At 40.5% G+C, this 25,979-nt stretch overlaps 1 protein-coding gene across 1 annotated transcript in view; it reads right to left on the bottom strand.

Annotated features, from left to right (window-relative positions):
* LOC133401234 (CUB and sushi domain-containing protein 3-like) overlaps window positions 1–25,347 on the bottom strand; it is a 260,580-nt gene extending 235,233 nt beyond the window's left edge. Inside the window, 2 exon segments of the mRNA XM_061673947.1 lie at window positions 1,927–2,149; window positions 25,145–25,347. Of these exon segments, the coding sequence (XP_061529931.1) occupies window positions 1,927–2,149; window positions 25,145–25,313 (392 nt within the window). The 5' untranslated portion in view covers window positions 25,314–25,347.
* Between the last annotated feature and the right edge of the window lie 632 nt (window positions 25,348–25,979).

Genomic DNA, 25,979 nt, shown 5'->3' with positions numbered 1-25,979 from the left:
AAATTTTGACATCACACTTCTCTTCTATCCCACACCAGATACCAATCAAATCAAAGTAACAAAGAAACACTCGAATATCTAAAACTGGAAACAAACTATGACCTGTGAGTAAGACATGGAATAGAAAGGGAAAATGACACCTGACAATGACATACCAGAATGATAAAGACAACTGGCGACTATGACACGGCAAAGACATGTGACAACGACAATGAACCGACAAGAACTGAACGAAACCAGGAAACTAAATACAAACAGATTGACTACACAACGAGGAACACCTGGACAAGACACGAGTGGCTGGAGAGAGCTGATTGGTCGACACAAAGTAGACGAGAACAGGTGGACACAACCACCTAATGAGCACACGACAAACATGGAACACAGGAAAACATGGAACAAAACTAAACACAACCCAAACCAAAAAACAGACCATGACATTGTGTGGAGCTATTGTAAAGACATCAAGGTGAACTTAATAATTAATTCAAACAAACTGTCAAATTAAAGGGAGAGACAAATGTTCTCACAGTTCTGTTTTTGTAAGAATGCTGAAAGCACACAAAGTAGATAATTATCTTGTCAGTGATTGAAGTACACAAGTAAAAATGGTTGGTCAATTCCTTGTATTTGTGCTCTACCTTTGTTTCCTTTCATAAAGCATTTTAATAAAGGACAGTAGCTCTTGAGCTGAAAGACATGGCTAAGCTTAAGAAGAGATTTAGGCAGCAAGTGTCCAGCGAGTTGCTCTCGAATGCCCCCACACGATGCTGACATTGAGCCAGATGCTGCTTCGCTTTCGGGTGTCACTCATAGTTGTACTACACAACAACGCAACGGACTCAGTCTCACACTCCTCAACGGTACGGTCGACGGTTTTTGTATTGCACAGCTCTAGTGTCATCTAGAAGCAATGGCAACGGGCAGCACCTTTGTATAGGGCTTGATGAGCACACCTGCTAACAGATGGACACATTCGTCATAGTGACTCTTTTCTTTTGTCAATCAACTCACCCCGTAATGCTAGATAACGTGTGGTTGGTACAGTAAATGTATGAAGAAATAGGTGCTGTACAAACGGTCTTCAAAGGTTGCAGCCTGAATAAATGACAAGCATTTTTGTGCAGTCTCAGCAGTCGTGTGGACCTGGTCTCCGCCTCGTCTTTTTCACCCCACCACACCACAAAAACCCGAAACCTTACACTTTTTTGTGCAGTCTCAGCAGTCGTGTGGACCTGGTCTCCGCCTCGTCTTTTTCACCCCACCACAAAAACCCGAAACCTTACACTTTGTAATATATAACTAAGATCTTACTGTCCCATTTAGCAATATCTTTGTACCTCAGGATTGTTTTGTCGCTTCCTGATCTAATTTTAAAACATATAAAAATTGGCTCTTTTTCACTTGATAACGATCATGTGATCGGATTAGGATAACACAAATTGTCACATAGTGGTAGTATCCGATATCCTCACTTGTAATTGGCCACAAGGCCAGCATGCTTAGCATGTTTTGACCACCGCTTGTCCAAGACATTAACATTGTAATCCTGCATAATGATCATTACATTATACTAAATGTATCTGTAATGTAGTTATGTGTTTTTTGGGGTTTTCTTTGGGGGGGAGGGGGGTGTAAAGTAACTGTAGCAACATACAGTTATGTTTTTTTTCTGTTTGTTTGTTTTTTTTGGGGGGGGGGGGGGTTTTGCTGTTCTAATTACGTAAAGTTGTTGAATTTAATCGTTCACTTCCAAGGCTACTTTTGAATGTTATATTTAAGGTAATATTTGTTGTATAAAAGAAATGATGGTGACTATCATCATGATAAAGTACAATTCTTGCTTCCTGCTTTACATCACTGTCCATTCCTGGAATCAGGACTCAAATAGATTTCAAGGTCAATCGAGGCAGGGAGTTGTCTTACCTTGTTCTGAAGTTTGCCGGGTGTGGCTGCCCATCATACAAAGATAAAAAGTCATATTCTTCTTCAACTGCAAAAGATTGAAAAACTATATGGATCCTGTTGCCCTCTCCTGCGACGATCACCCAGGTACAGTTTGCGCCATTCGGATAACCATATGGAAACCCAGGGCTTTCTATTGTCCCGTTCCTCCCCTTTAAAGTGCCTCCACATGTATGGATAAAACCTGGAAGGGAAGAAAACACTCAATAAATGGATACAGTCAAGGTGTATAACTCATTTGTGCAAAACACAACACATCAAACAGCATGAGGGCAGTGGAGGCAACCCTAAAGAAGCTGCATGGATTCAATTGGTGTCTACATCCAAGCTACAGGTATAATAACTGTAATGGTTAAATGATACTTCTTTCTTTCTTCAGAATGAAATCTCAGATCATTGCCAAGGTAAAGAATACCCGTTATGGTGATCCACCATTTTTGGTGTTACTATTAATGTTTTAGGTAAAAGAATTATTGGAATTGTGAGGATCCCTGTGAAGTCAAGGTTCTTTTTTTTGTGAGGAAAATTGTTTTGAAAATGCTCATTATTTTCTTTTGGCCGACAGTGTCAGAGAAGAAAAGAATCTCGGACAATACATTGATGTAGAACCAAGTTTTTGTTTCTATTTGTGGTTGCAGTTGTCCTTCAGCAGGCTGCAACAACAATCTAGCCTCTATTTTATATTGTGCTTGTCCTCATTAGGGTCACGGGTGAGCTGGAGCCTTCCCACCTAAGATTAGGCAAGAGGCAGGATACACCCTAGACCGCTGACCAGTGACTCTCTGGGCACATATTGTAAAGACAAACAACCAATAACATTCATACCTATGAACAATTTTGAGTTCAATTAACCGATGGGGGTATGTTTTTGGAATGTGGGAGGAAGCCGGAGTACACGCAGAAACCCAAGCAAGCATGGGAGAACACGCAAACTCCATCAGATTTATACCCAGAATATCTCAACGATGGCGGAACAGTGGATGGCTGGTGAGCACATCTGCCTCACATTTCAGAGGACCCGGGTTCAAATCCGGCCTTCCCCTGTGTGGAGTTTGCATGTTCTCCCTGCGCTTGCGGGGGTTGGTGCTCTTGTACAGAGTTATAGTGATCAATTGATCGTTTTGCCTCATTACTTCTTTATTCTGGCAGCGCGGTGGACGACTGGTTAGAGCATCTGCCTCACAGTTCTGAGGACCGGGGTTCAATCCCCGGCCCCGCCTGTGTGGAGTTTGCATGTTCTCCCCGTGCCTGCGTGGGTTTTCTGCGGGCACTCCGGTTTCCTCCCACATCCCAAAAAAACATGGGTGGTAGGTTAATTGACAACTCTACGTTGCCTGTAAGTTTGAATGTGAGTGCGAATGGTTGTTTGTTTGTATGTGCCCTGCGATTGGCTGGCAACCAGTTCAGGGTGTACCCCGCCTCCTGCCCGATCGATGATAACTGGGATAGGCTCCAGCACGCCCGCGACCCTCGTGAGGAGAAGCGGCTCAGAAAATGGATGGATGGACTTCTTTATTCTTTCCTGAGGTCATAAAGTCAGAGTGACACCACCTGATACAAGGTCCTTCAATGCTGATGCATATCTTTTAACACTCAGTTTTATGGATGGTGACAAATTAAAGGAACAAGCTGAATAAATTACACTATAGAAATGTAAGTGAATGTATAGTGCCATAAACATGATGTGAATTTAATACATATGCCTTCACAATCACAAGATCACAACCCAGTTTTAAAATCTATGTGAGATACTGGGTGGATATGTTTGTTTTCCTTCTATTAGGCAGTACTTTTAACATTTTTAGCATGAATGGAGAACAAGGCACATTAATCACAACAAACTGCACTGGATTTTTAAAATACTTCTTACATAACAGCTATACTTTCAGCACAATTTACGAATAAGTACATATTTAAAAAAAATTTTTTTTTTACTCTGTAATGAATTACGTCAAACTCTAACCCCACACATACATCAACAAAGGTAATTTGAAAGACATTTCTGAACAAGACCCAGGCGGACAAGCAGTTGATGTGCATGCAATTTAATGTTTCTTTAGACAGGGAAACAAAAAAAAGAAAAAAATGAAAGGGGAAAAACATATTGTCTAACATTAGTGAATCTGTGAAAAATGGTCAATATTTATCCTTCCATTAGTATTTTAACAAGTAGACTCTATGCCAAAAGAGCAGTGAATCTGTTCTCACAGCTTGTGGTTTTGGTGACTGTTCATTTGTTTGAACTTGGTGGCACTTGCCTGCATCTGTGGGCTGTATCCTACAGGCTTGCTGAAAAGCAATGTACTGTACTTCACATATTAGTTTCCGTATAATAACCAGTCGGCCACCGTGCCGCCCAAAGAAAATGTTTTTTTTTTTATCCCCCCCCCCACACACACACACACACACACTTTCATTCACCTCCATCCTGCACTACTAATAACTGCTCATGCAAAGTCATCTGAGTCTCTTTGTCGTCAAAAGTGCCCAATCAATTAAACAATTTCTTCTACTCACTGCCAAAGTCTTACAGCATCCATACTGGTTTTAATCCTTGCACCCAAAGGCCCACCACAATGTTTTATGTTCAGTATATAAAGTTCAGAGCAAATTAGTTTTTCCTATTACCATATATTGGTAGATGAAAAGAGGGCATGTCTTTTACTTATGGTGAGCTAATTTTGTTATGTTTTTCTTTTAGTTTGTATTTGTGCTCAAAAATTAGCCTTAATTCAGATTCATCCAGTTGGGTTGGGAAAGCACAAACAGTATTTTGGGAAAATAGAAGATGCACCTGCTCTCTTCATTGCCCATTTGTTTTAACTACTTCCATGCTACAATTTGCAAGATATGTGTCCAGAATATTCATATGCCATTGAATGAATTTGCGCGTTATTTCCTGAAAGTCAGTTAATATTTTGGAAACATTAACAGGTTCTTCCTGGCTAATGCTCAACCTCTCCACTGTTTTGTGAAAAACACTTAGTAATCCACAAAATACAAAATGGTCCACAATATGCTATGGTAACGCCTAAAATATTGACATAGAGCACATTATTATCTTAAAAGCACATTTATTTTTTCTGTACTTTTGCTGGCACTCTGTTCGGAGACTCTGCTGAAATGAGCAAATAACAAATATATGAATCCTGAGACATGCTCTATAGTCCCATAAGTGCAAGCTGAGTGCACTCGACTTCTGGGGTTCTGGTGAGGTTGTCGCAAATTTCTAACTGCTGGAATTGATGTTAGTATAGGATATAAGCAAGCATGGAAAGCACACATTTTGGGTTAACAGGGAACTTTTGAAGATTAACTTATGGCAATATCCGTTTTATGAGCTTTGTTGTATTAGTACACTATTTAATTTGATTAACTTTCAGATTGTAAGTATAATATGCAGAGGTGTGGAACTGCACTGACTCTTACTGAGGTGTGTGCTTCTTATGTCTCTAAATTAACACATCAGTGGAAGAAAGTCTTCTGGATTTCTGGATTTGATCATTTAGACTGTGCAAGTCTCCCTAATGTGGTTTGTTTTGCATCATTATTGTATGTAAGGTATTCTGACAAAATAAAATTGCTTGATTGAGTCCTTCACGTGTCTTTGTGGGGATGAGATGTGCTAATTTCCAGGATAACTATCTCCCTCTTTCTGACTCTGCTTTAGATGTGTTTGTTTCAACCTGAGCTATTCTCACAACTCTGTCAAGGCGTCTGCATTTTTCTTCCCCCTTAACTCTTTCTCATTCGTTGCCTATACAGGGGGCTGTTCTCTGGATGTCGACATCACTCGCTCGCAAAAACACCTGCGCTTATGCTTCTTGCTTTCCTTTTTGCCTATAAGCTATCTATTATGAATTACAATTTATTCAACGTTGCGCATCACACAAGCTTGTACTACTTTAAAGCACTGCCAGCTCCATGAAAGCTTCAGCTATAAAAAGAACATTTTCCCATTGTGTGTTCTTACGTCAAAGGGCAACACAACACGTGTTTCCTTGTGCATGGAAGAGGCTGTACATTAAATGCATTCACCACTACGTCTTCCGTAGTCCCGTAGTCTCATCCCTTTGTTTGCTTCATCCGCTCGCAGGGGCTTTCTGCAATTTGCACGTTGGTGCCACGTCGAACATGTAGTTTGATGAGAAAACAAATGAACTACATGCTGTGAATGCACAGTGGGGAAAACGTGGTTCAGTTGTATGAATCAGTGTCATGTACACGCTGGTCGGACTCTCACAGGGAGTCTCAGCAGGCAGCATGGCTGACTAACAAAATTACAAAAATGACCCCAGCTGTTGCACAGTTCTCAGTTTCACAGTTACGAAACAGAGATAATAACAGCTTTTTTGGATAAACACCAACACAAACACCCTATTACCATCCTCAGTGATTCTTATATTTGCTGAGCTGAAGATAGCAAGTGGCTGCTATTAGTACAAATATTTCTGAGGGTCTGTTTGTATGTCAGTGTGCTTTATACAGTCTAGCCGGACATAACGAACGTATTGTTGATGATTAAAAGATGGATAATATGGTTTTTGAGCTAACTAACATTAAAATCGACGAGGTTATGTTGTGTTGCTTTGAAACATTGGTGGCATAATGGGTTTAATCTGGCAGCAACTACCAGAGAGTGCAATTAGCTATTGCTGACTAAACGTGCATCATATGAAATCAAACTATTTCTTCTGCACAACATTCAACAACCTGTAACACGTATTTTGCTGGAACACAGCTTGTTCTTGGAATGACAATTGCATTGCACCAAAAAATAATTTCTGACATCCGAACTCAGTGCCATTAAAATGAAAATTGCTTTTTGCTCAATAACATTATGACCATTGTATTCTGAAATTCATTGCAAGAGCTGTATAAAAAAATATTCTCTTAGAACAACAATAATGCTGAGTTTTTATTGACACTCCGAGGGGTATTAATTTAATGTTTATTATTGTGTATGCAGTTTTCAGTGTTCTAAAACTGCACTGTCTGATATTTTGACCAATATTACCCACAAAACATATTGTTAAATAACATCCTTCTGCCAATGCCAATCAAAACCAAACATTATTGACTCACTGTCGATAATTCTGTCTTCAGAATTATCGACAGTTCAGCTCTTGTATTGGGTGCCTTCAGACTGTGCAGGTGGACATTATGTGGCAGCCTATGAGTAGGCATATTTGTATGTATTGTTGCCCTTCCACCCTGTAGAGCTACTCACTAATGCATAAGGCAAAATTAGCTTTTCTGTGACTGGAATACAAATTTAGGGCCGATAATAATGACTCTCAGCATTTCATGTTCACTGGAAGGATAGTCAGCCAACAATAATGCATTATGTGTCACAAAGGCCATACTTGGTTTTCAAGGTCTTAATACATCTGCTGATGCCTCAAAGTAAAACGTTTATGTACATTTTGGAGGGACTAAAATGCTATAATTACGAATTTAACATCAGTGTTTGCATGTTCTCCCTGTGCCTGCGTGGGTTTTCTACGGCACTCCGGTTTCCTCCCACATCCCAAAAACATGCGTAGTCACTTGATTGAAGACTCTAAATTGCCCGTAGGTGTGAAAGTGAGTGCGGATGGTTTTTTGTTTCTATGCCCTGCGATTGGCTGGCGACCGCTTCAGGGTGTACCCCGCCTCCTGCCCGATGATAGCTGGGATAGGTTCCAGCACTCCCGCTTTTTGTGACGAGTGCAAATACAGCTCTGCACTTGGGGTAACTCCACGAGGAGGCGGGCTACTTTTCATAATTTCGTGAATTAGCAATAAGCAATTCAAGCCTATAGCGTGTCTATGGAACGTATTAGTGAATAAACACCATACCACATGCATGTTAGTCAACGGGTGTACAGAGATGCTGTGCCAGCACAGCGAAGAAGAAGGGCTCAGCCCGCTCCACCCACAAGGGGGGGCCGAGCCAGCACACCCAACCTGTGGGGGAATCAGTCAGGGGCAAACCACCCAATCCCAAGCACCCAGGGCAGTCCCCCAGCCCAAACGAAGCTCCCCAACCAGCCCCCAAGGGAGGGGAAAGGGGACCGGACCACCACCCCCCACACCCAATAACCCCCTAACCCCCCTGTCCCTGTACCGTGATCATGTGTGTTGGGTTGTCATGCATTAAAATTGGGGAGACTGGCGGGGTGAGACGAGACGGACACGGGGCAATTATGACCTGCAACTGTCACCCCAACCCAGGCCGACGAGCTCCCCAAAGGATGTGCGAATGAATGTGATGCATTAAAAATCAGCGGGCGAAAGGCATGGCGGGTCAGAGAGCAGGCCGGAGTGCCGGAACACCTGGCCGAGTGTCCGACATTGCCCACCCCCCACTGACGGGTGTAAGATGCATTAAAACTGGAGCACTGGCCTGGGCAGACGGGGAGTGACCGGACCGGAGAAAAGCACAGATTTGACCCGGCCCGCCGTCTGCATCATCGTGTCTCGCGCCAGCCCCCCAGGGGACCCTGAATGAGATATGAATGTACCCAATGTGTGAATTATGTACAGTGTGAAAAATAAAAAGGTGAAGCATGCATGCAGTAAGAGGCGAGACACTTGCGCAAGTTTAGAGAGACTTTCAATCACCATTTTGTCACATGCGACACGCCCTCGCTGCGGCAGTATGCCCATCTCAGCACAGACGGGTCTGCCAAATTGGGAAATGCACTTGTCTTTAAGGGTATTAGCTTGTTTCTTGGGCTCTGAGTTCGCTAGAAGCAAGCAGACAGCTCCTGCTAGCACTGGCGAGGTGGAGGAAAAAAATTACCAAATGCCAGCAGAAATGTGCCAGCCAGATCCAGTCCATTGGTTGTAATTCTAACGAAAGCTGGACTCGCCATTTGCCCAGCAGTAAGGGCTGGCTCACTGCTTGAGCAGTGCAGGTCTGCCCCTAAAATAAGCCAATCTCACCCAGGCAAGAAATATGCTGTAAAAAATTATGTCTATAATTCTTAAACATTAGGGTATTTTAATGAAAGCATGCCACAGATATGTTTTTAAGACAGCTGGGTGCTCCTAAAAATTGTGAGAGAAACAAATGCATCGTTTCCTTTAAATCGAATCCCACATTTGGCACATCAGTCTGTTCCTGTTTCTGCGCCTGCCTGTTCTGTCGTGTTGTTTTTTTTTGTTTCCTCAGTCTCCTTGGAGAGCACTGGTGGGCGGCGCTTCCTGCATCACACCTGCTGTCAATTATTATCAGCTATGTTTAGACGCAGCGGAAGCAGATGGAAGAAGTCAGATTATTTTATTGATACAGTAACTCCATTGTCTCGAACATTTGCTCAGCAGTGTTACTTATTCCTCGTATCTTGTTTGTTTAATTTGGCAGTACTTACTGTTTGTTTGTCCACTGAAGAATGTATTTCTGTCATTTAATTTCTCTTGCATTTATAGCTTGTGTAGTTAGACTGCATTTGTTAATTTCTGTATCAGGTTACCTCCTACAGCTGGGACTCCAACTAACACTTTGACTTTAGTTTTGTATTCAATAGTTGTCACTTCATGTCAATCTTTTCTCAATGTTGTTTTTCGTTTATTTCGCTGTCTGGTTTCTCACATATTACGTGCTTCCTTGGTGTAATGCTCTATTTTTGTTGAGTCTGCTTTGGGGTCCAGGATTCGGCATGTACACCTGTTTGGCAAAGTGCGTCATCAGCATCCTATCCTATTTCACTCATTTTGTCTGAACACCTATTATTCATTCAAATAATGTCTTTTGTTAATCAATCTATCCAATGATGTTTGGTGACTGGTAGAACAAATAAATTATCTTTCATTAGATGTTGCCAGACGCGGCACGGTGGTGACTGGTTAGAGCGTCAGCCTCACAGTTCTGAGGACCTGGGTTCAATCCCCGGCCCCGCCTGTGTGGAGTTTGCATGTTCTCCCCGTGCCTGCGTGGGTTTTGTCCGGGCACTCCGGTTTCCTCCCACATCCCAAAAACATGCATAAATTGGAGACTCTAAATTGCCCGTAGGTGTGCATGTGAGTGCGAATGGTTGTTTGTTTCGATGTGCCCTGCGATTGGCTGGAAACCAGTTCAGGGTGTACCCCGCCTCCTGCCCGATGACAGCTGGGATAGGCTCCAGCACACCCATGACCCGAGTGAGGAGAAGCGGCTCAGAAAATGGATGGATGGATGGATGGATAGATGTTGCCATCCATACAACAGAAGAAGTCATGGCACACGCAAGCATCATCATTTCAGTATATATATACATTTTATAACATTTGTTTGGTGGTGTGGCGTTTTTCCGATTTAAAATGTGAGCCTTCGCTCAATGAAGGTTGGGAAACACTGATCTAAATAATGTCAGAGAATAGATTCCTCCACAGCCAATAATGGCGCCGATCCGATCAATGACGTCTTTGATCGGCTCCGTAAAAGACATTCATTGCCATCGTGCACAGTATATTTTAATCCAAAAGTTAGTTTATTTTTAGCCTTGTCAACGTGTCTTTTGACATAGACCTGTAAATATCTGCCAGCCAATAAAGTTATTAAAAAAAACACAAAAAAAACATGTCGGCGGTGTGGAACAGACAACATGTCTGAGACAGACAACACGTAATGCCCAGACCAGTCTACAAGACAAATTTGCTCTTTCACGCTTGCACTATGTTAGACTACTGCAATAAAACCTTGTATTCCGATACCACCGCATCCCGTTTTTTACGATCAGTGGGCTTTATCATTATCTAGCTTTATCAACTCAAATGCGACCGGATACACTCGTTACTGTGGCGACGACAACAAGAGTGGAGCGCGCCGACTGTATTATAAAAACAAAATGGGGAAAAACGTGTGTTGGTGGTCACCGGTGCTCAAGAGAGGAGAGGACGTCCGCTTAAACCTTGCTTGAGGTATGTTCACGTACTTTTAATACGATACGGCTCACAAGCAGGCAACAAAACATTATGTAGCCTTGCAAGCTACTGCTAGCACGAACGGTTGGACGTAAACATGCTGTCGTTCTGTCGAATCATGCTCTAAAGTTTCAGTGTGGGTGAAGTAATTTAATTAAAAATAAAGCAATTTAATTACAGTAAGTTAGCACCCATTATTTCTGTCATTATTTCTGACTGATTAGAATACAAAATCTGACTAGAGCAGTGATTTCCAACCTTATGGAGCCAAGGAACATATTTTACAATTGAAAAATCTCACAGCACACCAACAAACAAAAATATCCCAAAAAGTGGCTACATTAATTACTGTATTTACTTTCTGCCATCTAATAGAAGACCATTCATTTCTTCTGTCTGTCACTATGCCTCACTGGCATAAATAGAGGAACAAAGATACATTATTTATTGTAAATATATTTTTTTAAGCAATTAGGTACACAATTACATACAGTAAATGAACAGGTCATTTAAATAGATCAGTGATCGGTTATCGTTTTTTTAAACTCGCTGATCAGTGATCGGCCCCGAAAATCCTGATCGTGTCAGTCCTAGTTTTAATAGTATAGTATAGTATAGCAGAGACATGATATAAAATGTATTTGACAGAGGCTTTTAACCAAAGTGACAGACATACCCCACATAGACCCAGTTCAGGAACAACTGGGGGTTCCGTGTCAAGGACATTTCAAAGCCAGAGTGCTTTGAATATCAATTGAGTAGCCAGAAACTGAAGCACTAACCCTCCGCGGACATCATTACAGCCAATGCTGGAGTCAAAGGGGCAAATGATGGAAGAGAGACACTGGAAAGTAAATACATTTGGTCTGTCCTTTTGTTTGCAGGGTTTCAGAGTAAATTCACAGTAAATTTGTATTGAATTCTTCCAATGCAAAATGTGTTTAAAAAAGAAAATCAATAAATAAACCCTTCCATTGGGACTATATTGACAATGCATCACTGTTTACAGAATGTGTTTGCATTTTAACGAGCAGGCTACTTTCTGCTTAAAGGAGGGTGTACAACATATGTATTCTGGGGTGTTAGGAACAGTTCCATTATTACTCAATTGTTGTATTTTTGGGCGGCAGGAGCTCATCTGCAAGGGTCACAGTTCAAGAGCTGTTGTCCATCCATCCATTTTCTACCGTGGCAACTAGTCGTTGGAGTGACGCTACTCGTAGTCTGCGTCCTAGCTACTATCGAGATGCCCTTGAGCGAGGCACCGTCCTCATCCCCCCAGCTCAAGGGTTGTACCGCCATTTGCGTGCCCATTTTACTCTGACGTCTCCCCTTGCATGCCTGCATGTGTGTTACTGTATCTAAATTCTCTGTGTGGTGTGCAACACAAAATTATACTGCAGAGTGTGAGTTAAAATGTCCCCTTGAGGGATAGTAAAAATATTAAAATTGATTTGCACCTAAATGTAATGGCTAAACCAGCAAACCAACAAATGGCTATTCTGTACTGCACGTCTAGTAAACACTAAATTGGTGCTAAAAATATTCGACAGACCAACAACTGTACACAAAACTTTACTTCAAGCTCTGTTTTGAGTAATGGTGTGTGTTGGTTTGCGGAATCATGACATAGAGGTCAACAATAGTAGCTTAGCTGTCATTTGTGTGCAGAACCTCACCATTTGGAGTGTTTGTGTGAATATTTTGTTTTATTTGTTTTATTTTATTTGTTCGAGAAGCTGTGGAAGAGAGCAGTGTTTGCAAACCTTTATTGATCCAAGGCACCCATTTTACATAAGAAAAACCTCATGGCACACCAGCAGACAAAAATCCAGAGATTGCATCAGTTTACTCACAAATTGATGTGGCCTACTAAGTGTGAAAGCTGATGCCTGTCTCTTACTGAGAATACAAAAAGAAAATGGTTTACAGGTTACAATGTTTAAAGATATTCTGTATGTCAAGTGAATAACTGCATCAAGGGGCTCAAAGGCAATATTATAATATCTTTAGCCTAATAGCATATTTCTCATTTTAAACACCTTGTCACAATATTAAAAAATACCAATCTGCTTGCTAAAAAATGTTGCTCAGTTGGTAGAGCGGTTTGACCGACTGACCGAAGGGTCGGCAGTTCGAATCTTGGATCCGACTGTCTGGTGTCAAAGTGTCCTTGGGCAAGACACTGAAGGGGCTCCAAGGGGGCCTGACAACGCCACGCGTGGCAGCAGCTGTCTATTGATGTATGAATGTGTGCGTGAATGTGAGCCTCTGTAAAGTGCTATAGATAAAGAGCTATATAAGTGCACTCCATTTACAATTACAATTTGCCATGCCTGTCTAGATTCTTCATCATCCAGGCCAAGTTCATACGCAAAGGCTGAATCGAGGCAACTGGACTCTTTATTGAATTTGTTGTGCTTTTGTCTTGTTTTCTGAAAATGTTACAAAGTTACTTGAACACTACTTTATTGCAATTATGCTATTAGGCTAACGATAGTTGACATTTAGCATACAATACAACATTAAAGGTTAAAAACTGTACAATGTTCCCTTTTAGTGAAGAAATTCACATTAATGGTAGTTATGTTATTTATGAACTGTTTGCCAAGTTTGAGGGTTAACCAGAGTTCAACCAGCAATCCACTCACTATTCTACCCCTTAGCCATACCACCCTCTATTGCATAGAATGATGTATACTGCTTTGTATCTATAAGTCATTGTACACTAACTGGGTGTGACCTCACTACCATTTTAAATGTTATGCACAAAATCTTACAGAGTATGTAACAATGACTGTCACTGGATGTTAATGCAAATAAGTCAAAAAATAAATGAGTCTGTTAGGAAGAAAGAAGGTTTGCTTTGAGCAATACACGGGCCACTGTTTGATCTATAGTGTTTTGCCTTCACCCCTCATACATCACAGGGTGTCTCTTCAAAGACAGTCTGAGCCCACCATCTAACAGCCTACTGAGCTATGCACTTTCAAGCTTCTCTTCTTGACTTATTTTTGCCACATCATTTTTTCCCCCTGTACTTAATATACTTGAATGTAGTTTACACTGTTCATAACGATGGGGTTTCATTAATAGAAGCTGAAACCAATAGTGACAATCAATGTTAAATTCACAATACATGCATTGACTTGCACCTGCCCATAAAGAGGAGGCAGCCAACATATGTAGATATCAATCATTGAGGCTGGATTACAGAGTGCAGAGAAGGATAAAGGCTGCATAACATTGGTCAATAAATAGCTGCAAAATGTGTCTTTCTACCTCCATCCTATATAAAACATATTTTTATCTTAAAAAAAATGAAATAGTGTTTATGGATTCATTATATACATAAAATGTAAACATCACCTGCAAATCCTAATTCGGTCCAACACTGGAGCTGAATCAAATTCTGCCTTGGTAACAACAACAAAACATGCTCAGCTTTGACTGGCAATTTCAGAGATTTTAACAATAAGTTTATACAGTAGTATTTTGGTTGTAATTTGTCATTTGTTTAAAAAAAATACACAATACAGGGTGTTCAAAAGCACCTAATTTTTTTATTAACAGACACAATTTAATGAAGAAAATGTACCTCCAGAATTCTATATTGAAACATGTTATGTAATGTAAAAATATAAGTGCAAATTGGTATTCTCATATGCAGGTTGTTCCAAAAAATGGGCTCCATTTTTTTTAAAGAAACAAGAACCACATGTCTGAGGCACACTAAATGGGCGTCACAATAACAAAAAGGTTTTTTTAGATATAGATATATATCAATTTTATAACACTTCACAATTGTTCATTCCATATGACAGTTTGATTTTTTGCCTTTCTCTTTGGAATTTTTTTATGCCATGTCCAAATCTGCTTTGCTGTTGGTGTATTTTTATTAAATTTCCTCATAGGGCTGCAAGTAACAATTATTTTAATAAGTGATGAATCTTGTCGATTATCAATTAAGAAATGAATTGGGTTTAAAATAATAATAATAATAATTTCCATCCTTTACTCAAAAACAGGATATTATTTCAAATTGACAGTGCACAAACATAAATTGATTGATTCAGTTACTGTCTTGTTCTGCAACATGTCAGAAAACAGGCAAAAATGTTGATCATTCTTTTCCAAAGCAAAAGACATTTGCAGCCCGCCACATCCTTTTATGTGGCACCCGGAAGCAAATCATGTGCATCAACTTCCATGAATCTGTAGCAAAATTGTAAATTGTCAATGTTGAGATATAGGAATTTTCTGTTACCTGTTTTCCAGTAACTTGAGCAATGGTTGAACAAAATATTATCCTTGTCTTCTGATTTCAAAAGTAGTTTTCCCTCAATTTTTTGCGCATAAACACTGTATAATAATATGATGAGGTGATTAAAGATCCATATGGTTTCACTGTCATAACGGCCCTTTGAGGGATATCGTAACTACAATGTGGCCTGCAAAAAAAATGAGTTTTACAGCCCTGCTCTAAACAATTAATTAATTATCAAAATAGTTCTCAATCAATTTGATAATTGATTAGTTGTTAATTAATCGATAATTTGTTCAACCTCTATTTCCTACAAAATGCACTCTTGTTTGAATGTGTTCAAGCATATTCTAAAACATAAAATGTTTTTTATTGCAAGAAAATATCCTTCTTCACCCTGAAAAAAATATTAAAATAGACTAACATTAATCTTAAACTTAAATTGAACATTAAAGTTAATTTTTACACATCAAGTTACAATTTTAGATCCATTGAGTGCAAATTGGCTTTGTTATCAGACAGCAAAATGAGGTAAAAAAAATTTCAAACACTGTATTCGAACAAATAGAAACATAGAGTTTCCCACCAGTTGGTAAGTAAAAATAATTGTGTATACTGTAATTAATGTTTTGTGATGATAAAAAAGTGCTAGGACTGATGTTCGTGACCTTGAGTATTGTCAACTTTGAAAGAATTCCTCAGATTTTAAATTAAAAATCCGTCCATCTATCCATCCATTTTCTGAGCCGCTTCTCCTCACTAGGGTCGCGGGAGTGCTGGAGCCTATCCCAGCCATCATCGGGCAGGAGGCAGGGTACACCCTGAACTGGTTACCAGCCAATCGCAGGGCACACATAAACAAACAACCATTTGCACTCACATTCACACCTACGGGCAATTTAGAGTCTTCAATCCACCTACCATGCATGTTTTTTGGGATGTGGGAGGAAACCGGAGTGCCCGGAGAAAACCCACGCAGGCACGGGGAGAACATGCAAACTCCACAGAGGCGGGGCCGGGGATTGAACCACGGACCTCAGAACTGTGAGACAGACGCTCTAACCAGTCGCCCACCGTGCCGCCTAAATTAAAAATACAAATGAAAATACATTTCAAATCACAGGTTATGTATCCCTGTGAAGCCCCAAGGCAAAAGGCAGCGTTGTATTTAAATTTTTTTTGTTGTTTTTTTTTTTGCAGAAATTCAAACACGTTCTCCAGATCAATGGCAAACTACACTTTCTCCCTCAGATCAAATGTGGAGGGATGAGAAATAATTCTTTAATCAGAACAACCAGCAATGCATGCAACCATGGGTCGAGACAGAGACCTTAAATTGATGCCCCCAGAGTCGAGTTTATCTGTGTGGTTCTGCTGCGCCTTCACTAGTCTAACAAATAAAATGCATAACCACAGTCGTGCATTATGCACATGCTGCATGCTTGATGAGAAAGAAACTCCAACAAACAACTGAACCTGAAACGATGCTCTTTAAAGCATTACTATTACCTCCTGAGTGTGCCACTAAAATGTAGAAAACTAGCTGTGTAATATTCCATTTGGTGGTTTTAAATTGCCAAGCACTGAGATGAAAAATGCTCCAATCAGATACACTGCCACCCTTATAACAGCTGGCATGTGCACAAATATGCACTCTATTGCACAAGAAAATAAGTTTATGTGGCCAAGGATAATAACAATCTCTGAAAGTCTAGGTGCTGCTGGTACTTTAACTTTTTTTGAGCTGATACATTTTGGGGAAAAACAACAATACCCACAAAAGTGCTATTGCGCCACGTTGCACCATGCACCTGATGCTAGGCCGCCGCTATGGAAGCTACACATTTGCACACACGAAACCGTGTGCCAAGATCACATCCAATAATATTCCATCCTCTCTCCTCCAATGTTACAAATAAATAAGATCAGCATTGAAATTTTTACAAAAAGGGAAAACAGCCGCAGAGCAATAACCCATCTTTTTTTTCATTTGGCCAAAACAATACCCCTTATTCATTGTTCGAGTAAACTTCCCATGAATGGCCTATTTAACAATGTGAGCGGAGACTGCGAGCTGTTTCATTTTTTCTCAGGTTGGTGGTTCTCCAGAGGGAGGAGCTGTTCTACATTTTCTATGAAAACATGTGCCACCTTATGGACAGGAAAGGAAATTCACTGTGTAAGCGATTCCATAAAGCTGCATTTTCATTCCACTGAAAACTCTTAAACAATTTCACGAATCTGCATGGCTTTATATCACATTGAAGTGTTTTTTTTATTATTTTACCATATCAAGTAAGCATACTGTATGTCATGTATCCTTTTTTAAGTTTATTCGCCTGCTTTTTAGTTTTGAACACTTTAGCATTGAATTTCCTTTTATATCATTAAATTATTATTTTATTTTTTTTAAATGGGGATTATAAGTCGTTTGAATGTCCAGTGTTTTCTTTTGTTTTGTTCAGGGCTTTCTTTATTTTATTTTTTTAGTTACATACCGTATTTGCTGTTTTGGGTTTGACATGTATCTATCTGCTATATGGTCTCTCTCTCTCTCTCTCTCTCTCTCTCTCTCTCTCTCTCTCTCTCTCTCTCTCTCTCTCTCTCTCTCTCTCTCTCTCTCTCGCTCTCTCTCTCTCTCTCTCTCGCTCTCTTTCTCGCTACCTTTTAGATGGGGTTGACTAAAAATTGCAGCATTATGTAAAAGACAAAAAGAGTTGGGAGGGGGGGAAAAGTCATTATATTCATAGTTTATGTGGTTGTGTAGATCAGCAGCTCTGACCTTGGGCTGCTGATCGCCATTAGATGCTTGCTGTTGGACCGTAACTACAGATCTAAACTGCTGATGCAGCTATTTGAGGACATTGAGGCTGGCAGAAGTCAAGAGTTCTTCATATCAGCGAGACCATGCCTCCTTTCTAAAAGAGTTCTGGGGGAAATTAGACAAGCGTTTAAACAGAGAAGAATGAGACTTAATGAATACTATAAATGAAAGTCATCAGAACATAAAGGTCACTGCATAAATAACTGATGACCAATAAATTCATTAATAATATAAGTGCACATAAAAGTTATGCAAAGCAGACCTACACATCCATTGTATTGGAAAAAAACTCTCTTTTGCTTGAGACTTTGAATACATGCATATTTTATACTATAATATATAATGCGATAGCATATCACAGGCATTTGTATTGTTCTGAATCTGTAACCCGAAGACTTTGTGATGTATTCTAACGATAAAATACACAATTCCTGTGTACTCTCAATCAATGTAGGCAAAGTCGTGCTGCCGAAGGTCTGAATTTGATTTTAATCACACAACCATTGTGCGCGTGCGTGTGAGTGTGCGTGTGTGTGTGTGTGCGCGCGTGTGTGTGTGTGCACGTGATCAGTTACAGAGAAGCTGCAATTTGGGATATTACAAAATTGCCTATGAGAAAAATGTTGAATAATTTTTAATTTTTACTACTATTCAGGGGGATCAAAGACTATCTGATATTTTAACTCCAGTTTCCATACCAGTGTTGTATTGAGCAGAATAGCAAATACATTTCCAGAGCACATTTCCAGAGCATTTGTGCCGTCGGCACGGTGGACAACTGGTGAGCACATCTCCCTCACAATTTTTACATTTTTCCAATGATAACAGGATATTTTCCATAACTTTTTACAATTCTATTGTAGATAATGAAAATGGCTCAATTGTTAGTACACATTCCACCATAAATTGATCATTTAACTGTATTTATTGTATGTACTGTACTGAAATGTATTGCAGCAGATGTAACCCCTGCATGTTTTGTGACAAATGGATGTGTATGTTCTTATCAGCGAAAATGCCCGCAGGCATTAAACAGGTTAATCTACACTGTAAACTGCACAGTCCATCTTGAATCTCTGGCCTTGACTCTGGAACACACGTCTCCTCAACCCATTACATTTAATCTCCACAAACGGTAAGCCATTTTCTTCCCCAAGACAAGATATTGCCAAACTCTTGCCTCAGGAGAACTGCTTACATTAAAACAGATGCTAGAGAAGAACTGACTTAATCACGACCAACAAAGTACTGTATATCCAAACCTAAAAGCCAAATGCAAGGGCACTACAGTACAGTGAGACCACAGTGTGAGGTGTCAGCTCGAAGAGATGCATCAACAATCCAGATATTCAAGTTCTAGGCAAACAATTATGTAATTATGCAGTTTATTTTCTTTCCGATTGCACTAGAACTCAAATAATTCTTCAAAACGCCACCTACTCCTTACTCATACTTAATTTGTGGGAGATCAAGAGTGCCTGTGGGATGATTCCCAACATCCTCTGTAGATAGTCCATCATTACACAGGCAAAATGTAATCCTGATCAGCGCCATGCAGAAGCCTTTGCAATCTGTTTACATAATCACATTGCAACAAAGTCTTCAATGACATCAATGAAACAGTGACTACATTACTGTACGTCTGTATTGACAAACTGATACACCGCAATTAGAGACCGTGTAGTGAAGACCTATCCATCCGTTCATTTTCCATACCACTGATCCTCACTCGGGTCGTGGGCGTGCTGGAACCTATCCCAGCTAACTTCGAGCGAGAGTCGGGGTACACCGTGAACTGGTTGCCAGCCAATCGCAGGGCACATAGAAACAGACAACCATTCGCACCTACGGGCAATTTAGAGTCTTCAATTAACCTACCATGTTTTTGGAATGTTGGAGGAAACCGGAGTACCCGGAGAAAACCTATGCAGGCACGGGGACCACATGCAAACTCCACACTGGCAAGGCCGGATTTGAACCCAGGTCCTCAGAACTGTGAGGTAGATGTTCTAACCAGTCGCCCACCGTGCCGACAGTGAAGACCTAAAATAAATAAAATTGAAATTCGTGTGAAGTGTATTGTTCTTTAATTCAGTTTTCAAGAAACAGGCTTTGTGTAGTCTTTGTAACAACTTATAATTCTCCTTCAAGTTCCCATCACGTGATGTTCCTGTTCAAAGTACACTCAAGAGAATTTAACTGGAAATCATTGAAAAATGACTGAATGACTTCATGTTCAGACGCGACTATTTTCCAGCAACCTGTGTAGCATTAGCCCTTTGCAAGTTCAGTGGACCTTCCTGCTATAAAAAATGGCTGAAACGCAATACTGCAAGTACAGTATGTTTCACACAATCAGTCATAAACTATGTAATATGAAGTGCTGATTTCTGTTCCCTAGCTTGTAAATGGTAAAGTGGGTTGAATGAAGCGCTTGTCAAAGGTTATTAACTCTACTTTTAGATTAATATCAAGATGTATGGCTTTTTTTTTTTTTTTTTTTGCCTTTTTGCACCTCACTGTCGACACAGGTCATTTTTAGGTGGTAGAGCTCTTGGTTGATGTTTGCTTCTCAAAGATGGCTAAGCAACAAGTTCACAGTTGAACAATAATCAATATCTATATTTTACCATACAGTGCATTGTTTTTCATACAAAACCCTAAAAAAGGCTTGTTTCTAACTTCGTAACAATGCATCTGTATTTGAGGCAAGTCCTCAGAGAATTAAACGTCAGAAAGTTTTATTCACAAACTACCATCTAAATACCATTAAATGTATAGAAAAAGAATGGAATGTCAATCAGTGTTAGCTGTAGCTATTTGGTGGAACCATATTAAGGATGCCTATTTGTGTCTAATTGCTACCCTTCACACACTACTTCCACAGACGTGACAGATGGGGTACTCTTAGCATTCCACACATTTTCACTTATCAAATGCAGACTTTACATCACTCTTGGCATTTTTTAGTTTCTGATTGGCAAAAGATGGAAGAATCAACCAGTGCCTGTTATCATATTCAGGCTGGACTTCCAAGGCAAGCATATTCTAAAAGGTGAAGTGAGTACAATCCAGACAACTGATTGATTGGAGAGAATCCGGACTGCATGGTGTTGTCATTTCATGATCACTGCGTGACACATAGTCGAGCACTTCTGTCAACGACAATCTTTTTCTTCACTGCGCCGCAGGACTGCCAAAATTAGTCGAGTAGTCACAATTACTATACGTCATCAATTAAAATCGATCAATTAAAATAAAGAATAAAATCAATTAAAATCGAACCATCCTCCTGTTGTCTGCCTTCTGGCCGTGACACACATGCGCAGTAGTGGTAATCAGTTTTAACTATTTTAATTGCTTTCTCAAACTAATATCTAATTACATTTGATTACATTTTGATTATGTTTCTAACTTTTGAATTGATGCATCCCCAGGACTCTTGGATGTTTCCTCTAAAAAAGTAGATTAAAAGCATAGATTGTTATTTTGGCATTAACCGCATATTAGTTCTCTACACAAATAATAAACTGATAACAAAACATGAAATGTAAATACATAATAAAAATAATTGTTTCATTATATATGGACATCATGTAGAAAACCACCATACTACACCATGTTGACCTCATGACAAATGTGCTCAATTTAATCATTGTGTAAATATCACTTCACATGATAAACCAAATAAGTGAATGTTCCATAAAAACATTGCAAAATTATCAAAATGAAAAGTCAATGTTATTTTATGTTTAAAAGGTTTTAGATGTTTTTAATCTCAGACAAACGAATAGATTGCACCCAGGGGTGGCGCTCCGAGGTCTTATTTGGAAAAGTAGGTCACATTTGAGACAACCCAGAATGGTATATGACCAGAGAAAACTAAATCTGAGCTTTTGCAGCTATTTTTTAAATGTAATTAAAATTTTAATCATGGAAATAACTGTAATTTACTTTCATATTTTAATTCCATGGTCAATTAAGACGGTGTAAAAATTTCTCAGAAAGGATCCTCTGAGAGGCTCGCTGGACCATCATGAAAGGAGAACTCAATGCAGTGTTGTTTAAGTTAAATGGCAGTTTTATGTGTAGTTGCCATGACAACCACTGACACTGTAAAGTGTTCTGTGCAGTGGAAAATAAAGTATTATATTCTAACAAAACTGTCGGGATCTATTTTATGTATTCAATTCTCATCAACAGATTTGTGTATATGGGTGTTTATTTGATTTCGGGCACTTAGATTTTCGTTTCTGTCATCACCACCACAGAGTAGAGTTATTCTCAAATTTGTCTTTTAGCTAGCTAGTCGTGTACAACATTTTTATATGATTATCAAGTTTTTACAGGAAAATATTTAAACATATTAACACTACAAGTCGTTTGGTAATGACATGAAATAAAAATATTATGTGACTTAAGGGTACAAATGAGGAAAAAACTTAACACTTCCAGTTATCAAAATGTCTGACTTCTCTCTGCCCTAGCATGTGCTTGAGTGACAAGACAAAATGACACAGGGAATTAAAGAATCAGATTTTGAATCAACTTTATTGATCTGAAAATGGTCAATATGGCGGTAATGACAGCAACTTTAAGGGTCAGACATCCATCCATCCATTTTCTGAGTCGCTTCTCCTCACTAGGGTCACGGGCGTGCTGGAGCCTATCCCAGCTATCATCGGGCAGGAGGCGGGGTACACCCTGAACTGGTTGCCAGCCAATCGTAGGGCACATACAAACAAACAATCATTTGCACTCACATTCACACCTACGGGCAAGAGTTGTCAATTAACCTACCACGCATGTCTTTGGGATGTGGGAGGAAACCAGAGTGCCTGGAAAACCCACGCAGGCACGGGGAGAACATGCAAACTCCACACAGGCGGGGCCGGGGATTGAACCCCGGTCCTCAGAACTGTGAGGCAGACGCTCTAACCAGTCTCCATCCGTGCCGCCAGGGGCAGACATATTTGAGTAAAAATAAAAGACATAATTTGAAATGTTTTGTGTATATATGATGAGAAATCATTAATTCTATTATATTTTAAAGAATTTATGGTCAACGTTAGACCATTTTAGCATTTTTAGCTAGAAAGATAGAGCTTCATATATCTAAACCCTGTGCTCGGACACGATGACAACTGTAAAATACCACCACAAAACCGCTGAAATTTTTTTTAAATATAGTAATATTAACATGACATTTTAGACAACAGGCATTTTAGGCATGCCCAGTGCTGGTTATTTTAAAAATATATTTAAAAATATTTTTTCTTTCAAGGACACAAAAAGGCCCTTAATCAAATAAACACCCATATATGAGTTAGGATCTTTCACGCTGTCAGTTTAAAATACATTGAAGTCCCTAATTTTTATTTTGCTAAATGTTTCTCTGTGTTAATTAATTTTGTTTTATCACAGGTGAATACACTCTGGTGACAGGTGGCAAAATGCAGTCAAACAACTAAGTGCCATTAACTTTGACTCCAAGTGACTCACTTTGACTGAATTCCATTTGAAATGCATTATTCATAATGAGTGGAGTGACAAGAATGGTTGGAGAGTAAGAACAGAGCATCACTCACAGTAAATAGAAAATAAAAATATAATATGATATACTGTATATCCAAAAGGGCAGCGCGGTGGACGACTGGTTAGAGTGTCAGCCTCACAGTTCTGAGGACTCCCGCCTGTGTGGAGTTTCCATGCTCTCCCCGTGCTTGCGTGGGTTTTCTCCGGGCACTCCGGTTTCCTCCCACATCCCAAAAACATGCATTAATTGGAGACTCTAAATTGCCCGTAGGTGTGAATGTGAGTGCGAATGGTTGTTTGTTTGTATGTGCCCTGCGATTGGCTGGCAACCAGTTCAGGGTGTACCCCGCCTCCTTGCCCAATGATAGCTGGGATAGGCTCCAGCACGTCTGCGACCCTTGTGGGGAGTTGGGGCTCAGAAAATGGATGGATGGATGTACATCCAAAAGGAGAACACTTTCATTAAAAATCACAGAAATTGGAATATCTTGCAAATAGAACTGACTCAGAAGCCATACCTAATACACTGTCAATTGTGTAATCAGCGTGATGACTGTCAGCACCAAGAAACAACAACTGTTCTATCTGATTTTTTCCTCCATGCCTTATATTTCCTCCTCATCGTCATCCTTAACATAACTCCCTCCTCAATTCCTGGCCGGCTGACTCCCTAATAAGTAACAGAACGAGGAGGATTGGCAGTGGCCCCGAGGTTTGACATTGCCACATTGTGGGTGGTGATAAAACAGCACTGTGGCTGACTGCTCGACTTGACTTGGCTCATACTTGGTGGGCGCTTCTACTCTGCATGCAGAACATTCCATCCAACCCCAACAGACAAACATGAGAATTACTCAGAGGGCGAACAATCTGCATGGAAATTTAAATCTCTGGGCTCCCATCCTCTCACACGCGCGCGCGCGCACACACACACACACACACACACACACACACACACTCAGCAGATAAATATTGGGCACTTGCACCACTGTGCTAGAACACATCTTTGGGAGAGGAAAAAATGAAGTGGTTCGCAGGGATGGGCAATTTTAACTTGGCAATCACTTCAATTGAAAATGTTTATTTCAAGCATTGTGCGCATCCAAACAGCTTACATTTGTTGTCAACATGTTTCTGGATGTGATGTGATGTGATTAAATGATTAAAAAGGGGCAAGAAAGTCTTCAAATACAAAAAAAAGTGACATTATTGTAATAGTGAATACATGATATATTGAGTGAAATTTTAGGGTAGGAATACTCCTCCAGTCAGTCAGTCACTCTTAAAATAGGCAGACCATGAGACATAACCACCTGAATACTAACAAGAGCACCTTGCACCTGTCTACTGTTACAAAAAAAAGAAGGAGAAATGTGCACGACTTAAGCACACTCTTTAGGGGGAATGCAGGTCATTGCGCCTCAACAAATTAGGAGTTCGCCCTTTAATCAAAGCAGCTCACGTAGGCTATTAGGAGACGCTGCTCGAAGAATATTTAACCAGAGGCTCGCTCAAAGACTGCATTGAGCGCTAAACCACTGAAATGCGTCCCTCTAACTCAGAGCCGGTGTGCAGAGATCGGCTATTTTATGCGCAACTCAACCTTTCGGACACGCACAAACACTCTCCATGCACACTATGGCGAGCGTTACTGCAACGCGCCTTACCTTTGGCACAGGTGAGCATGAGAGAAAAGAAGAGATTCCAAAAAACAATTCCCGTCCTAATCCTCATCGTGGCGGTTTGAGCTCGGCCACATTTAACGCATCTCCGGCTGGAGACGTCCCGCACTTCCGTGGATCCCTCGTAGCATTCTTCCCTGTAAATCCGCGTCATTGTCACAACTCGAAATATATAATCCCTAACCTATTTTTTCTTCCCGGGAGATTCTCTGTTCTCAAGAGGAGAGGCACACTGCGCCGCCCGCCGTGCTCTTATGTTCGCTGAAGGCAGAGAAATGAGCGAGACTGAAATTTAGGAGAGAACTGAAGCGACCTGAACGAGGGCTCGAGGATTTCTGCTGAGAGGGGCATCGAGTGTGCGCGTCTCTGGGCTCGCGGTGCGCTCTGCAGGGGCCCCGGTGCTGCACATGGTTGATTCCCCCGCCTGGCTCCACACACGCTGCTGCTGCTGCTGCTGCTGCTGCTGGACGCGCACTCCACACAAATCCAGCTTAGACTATTTGAATGGTGCCTTTATCGATCTGCACTTGTGATGCTTGCCTCAAGCAAGAGGGAGGTGGGTGGGGGGAGAGAGAGAGAGAGAGAGAGAGGGGGGGGGGGGGGGGGTGGAGGAGTCCGAAGGATGGGGAACGTCCTGCGGACGTACTACAATATGATGTGCGCACAACACATCAGGTAGTGGGTGTGGGTGGCAAAAAAAGAGGAGGAGGAAGCAAGTTTTCATCCGGTGTGACTGTTAATGAGGTGCGTGTACGCGCGTGGGATATATGACCTGACACTACCCCAGGCGTCGTCCCGTCCATATACTAACAATAAAAGA

This window comes from Phycodurus eques, chromosome 4 (genome assembly GCF_024500275.1).
Source record: "Phycodurus eques isolate BA_2022a chromosome 4, UOR_Pequ_1.1, whole genome shotgun sequence".
In the NCBI taxonomy this organism is placed as follows: Eukaryota; Metazoa; Chordata; class Actinopteri; order Syngnathiformes; family Syngnathidae; genus Phycodurus; species Phycodurus eques.
This window is presented reverse-complemented; position numbering and strand designations above follow the sequence as displayed.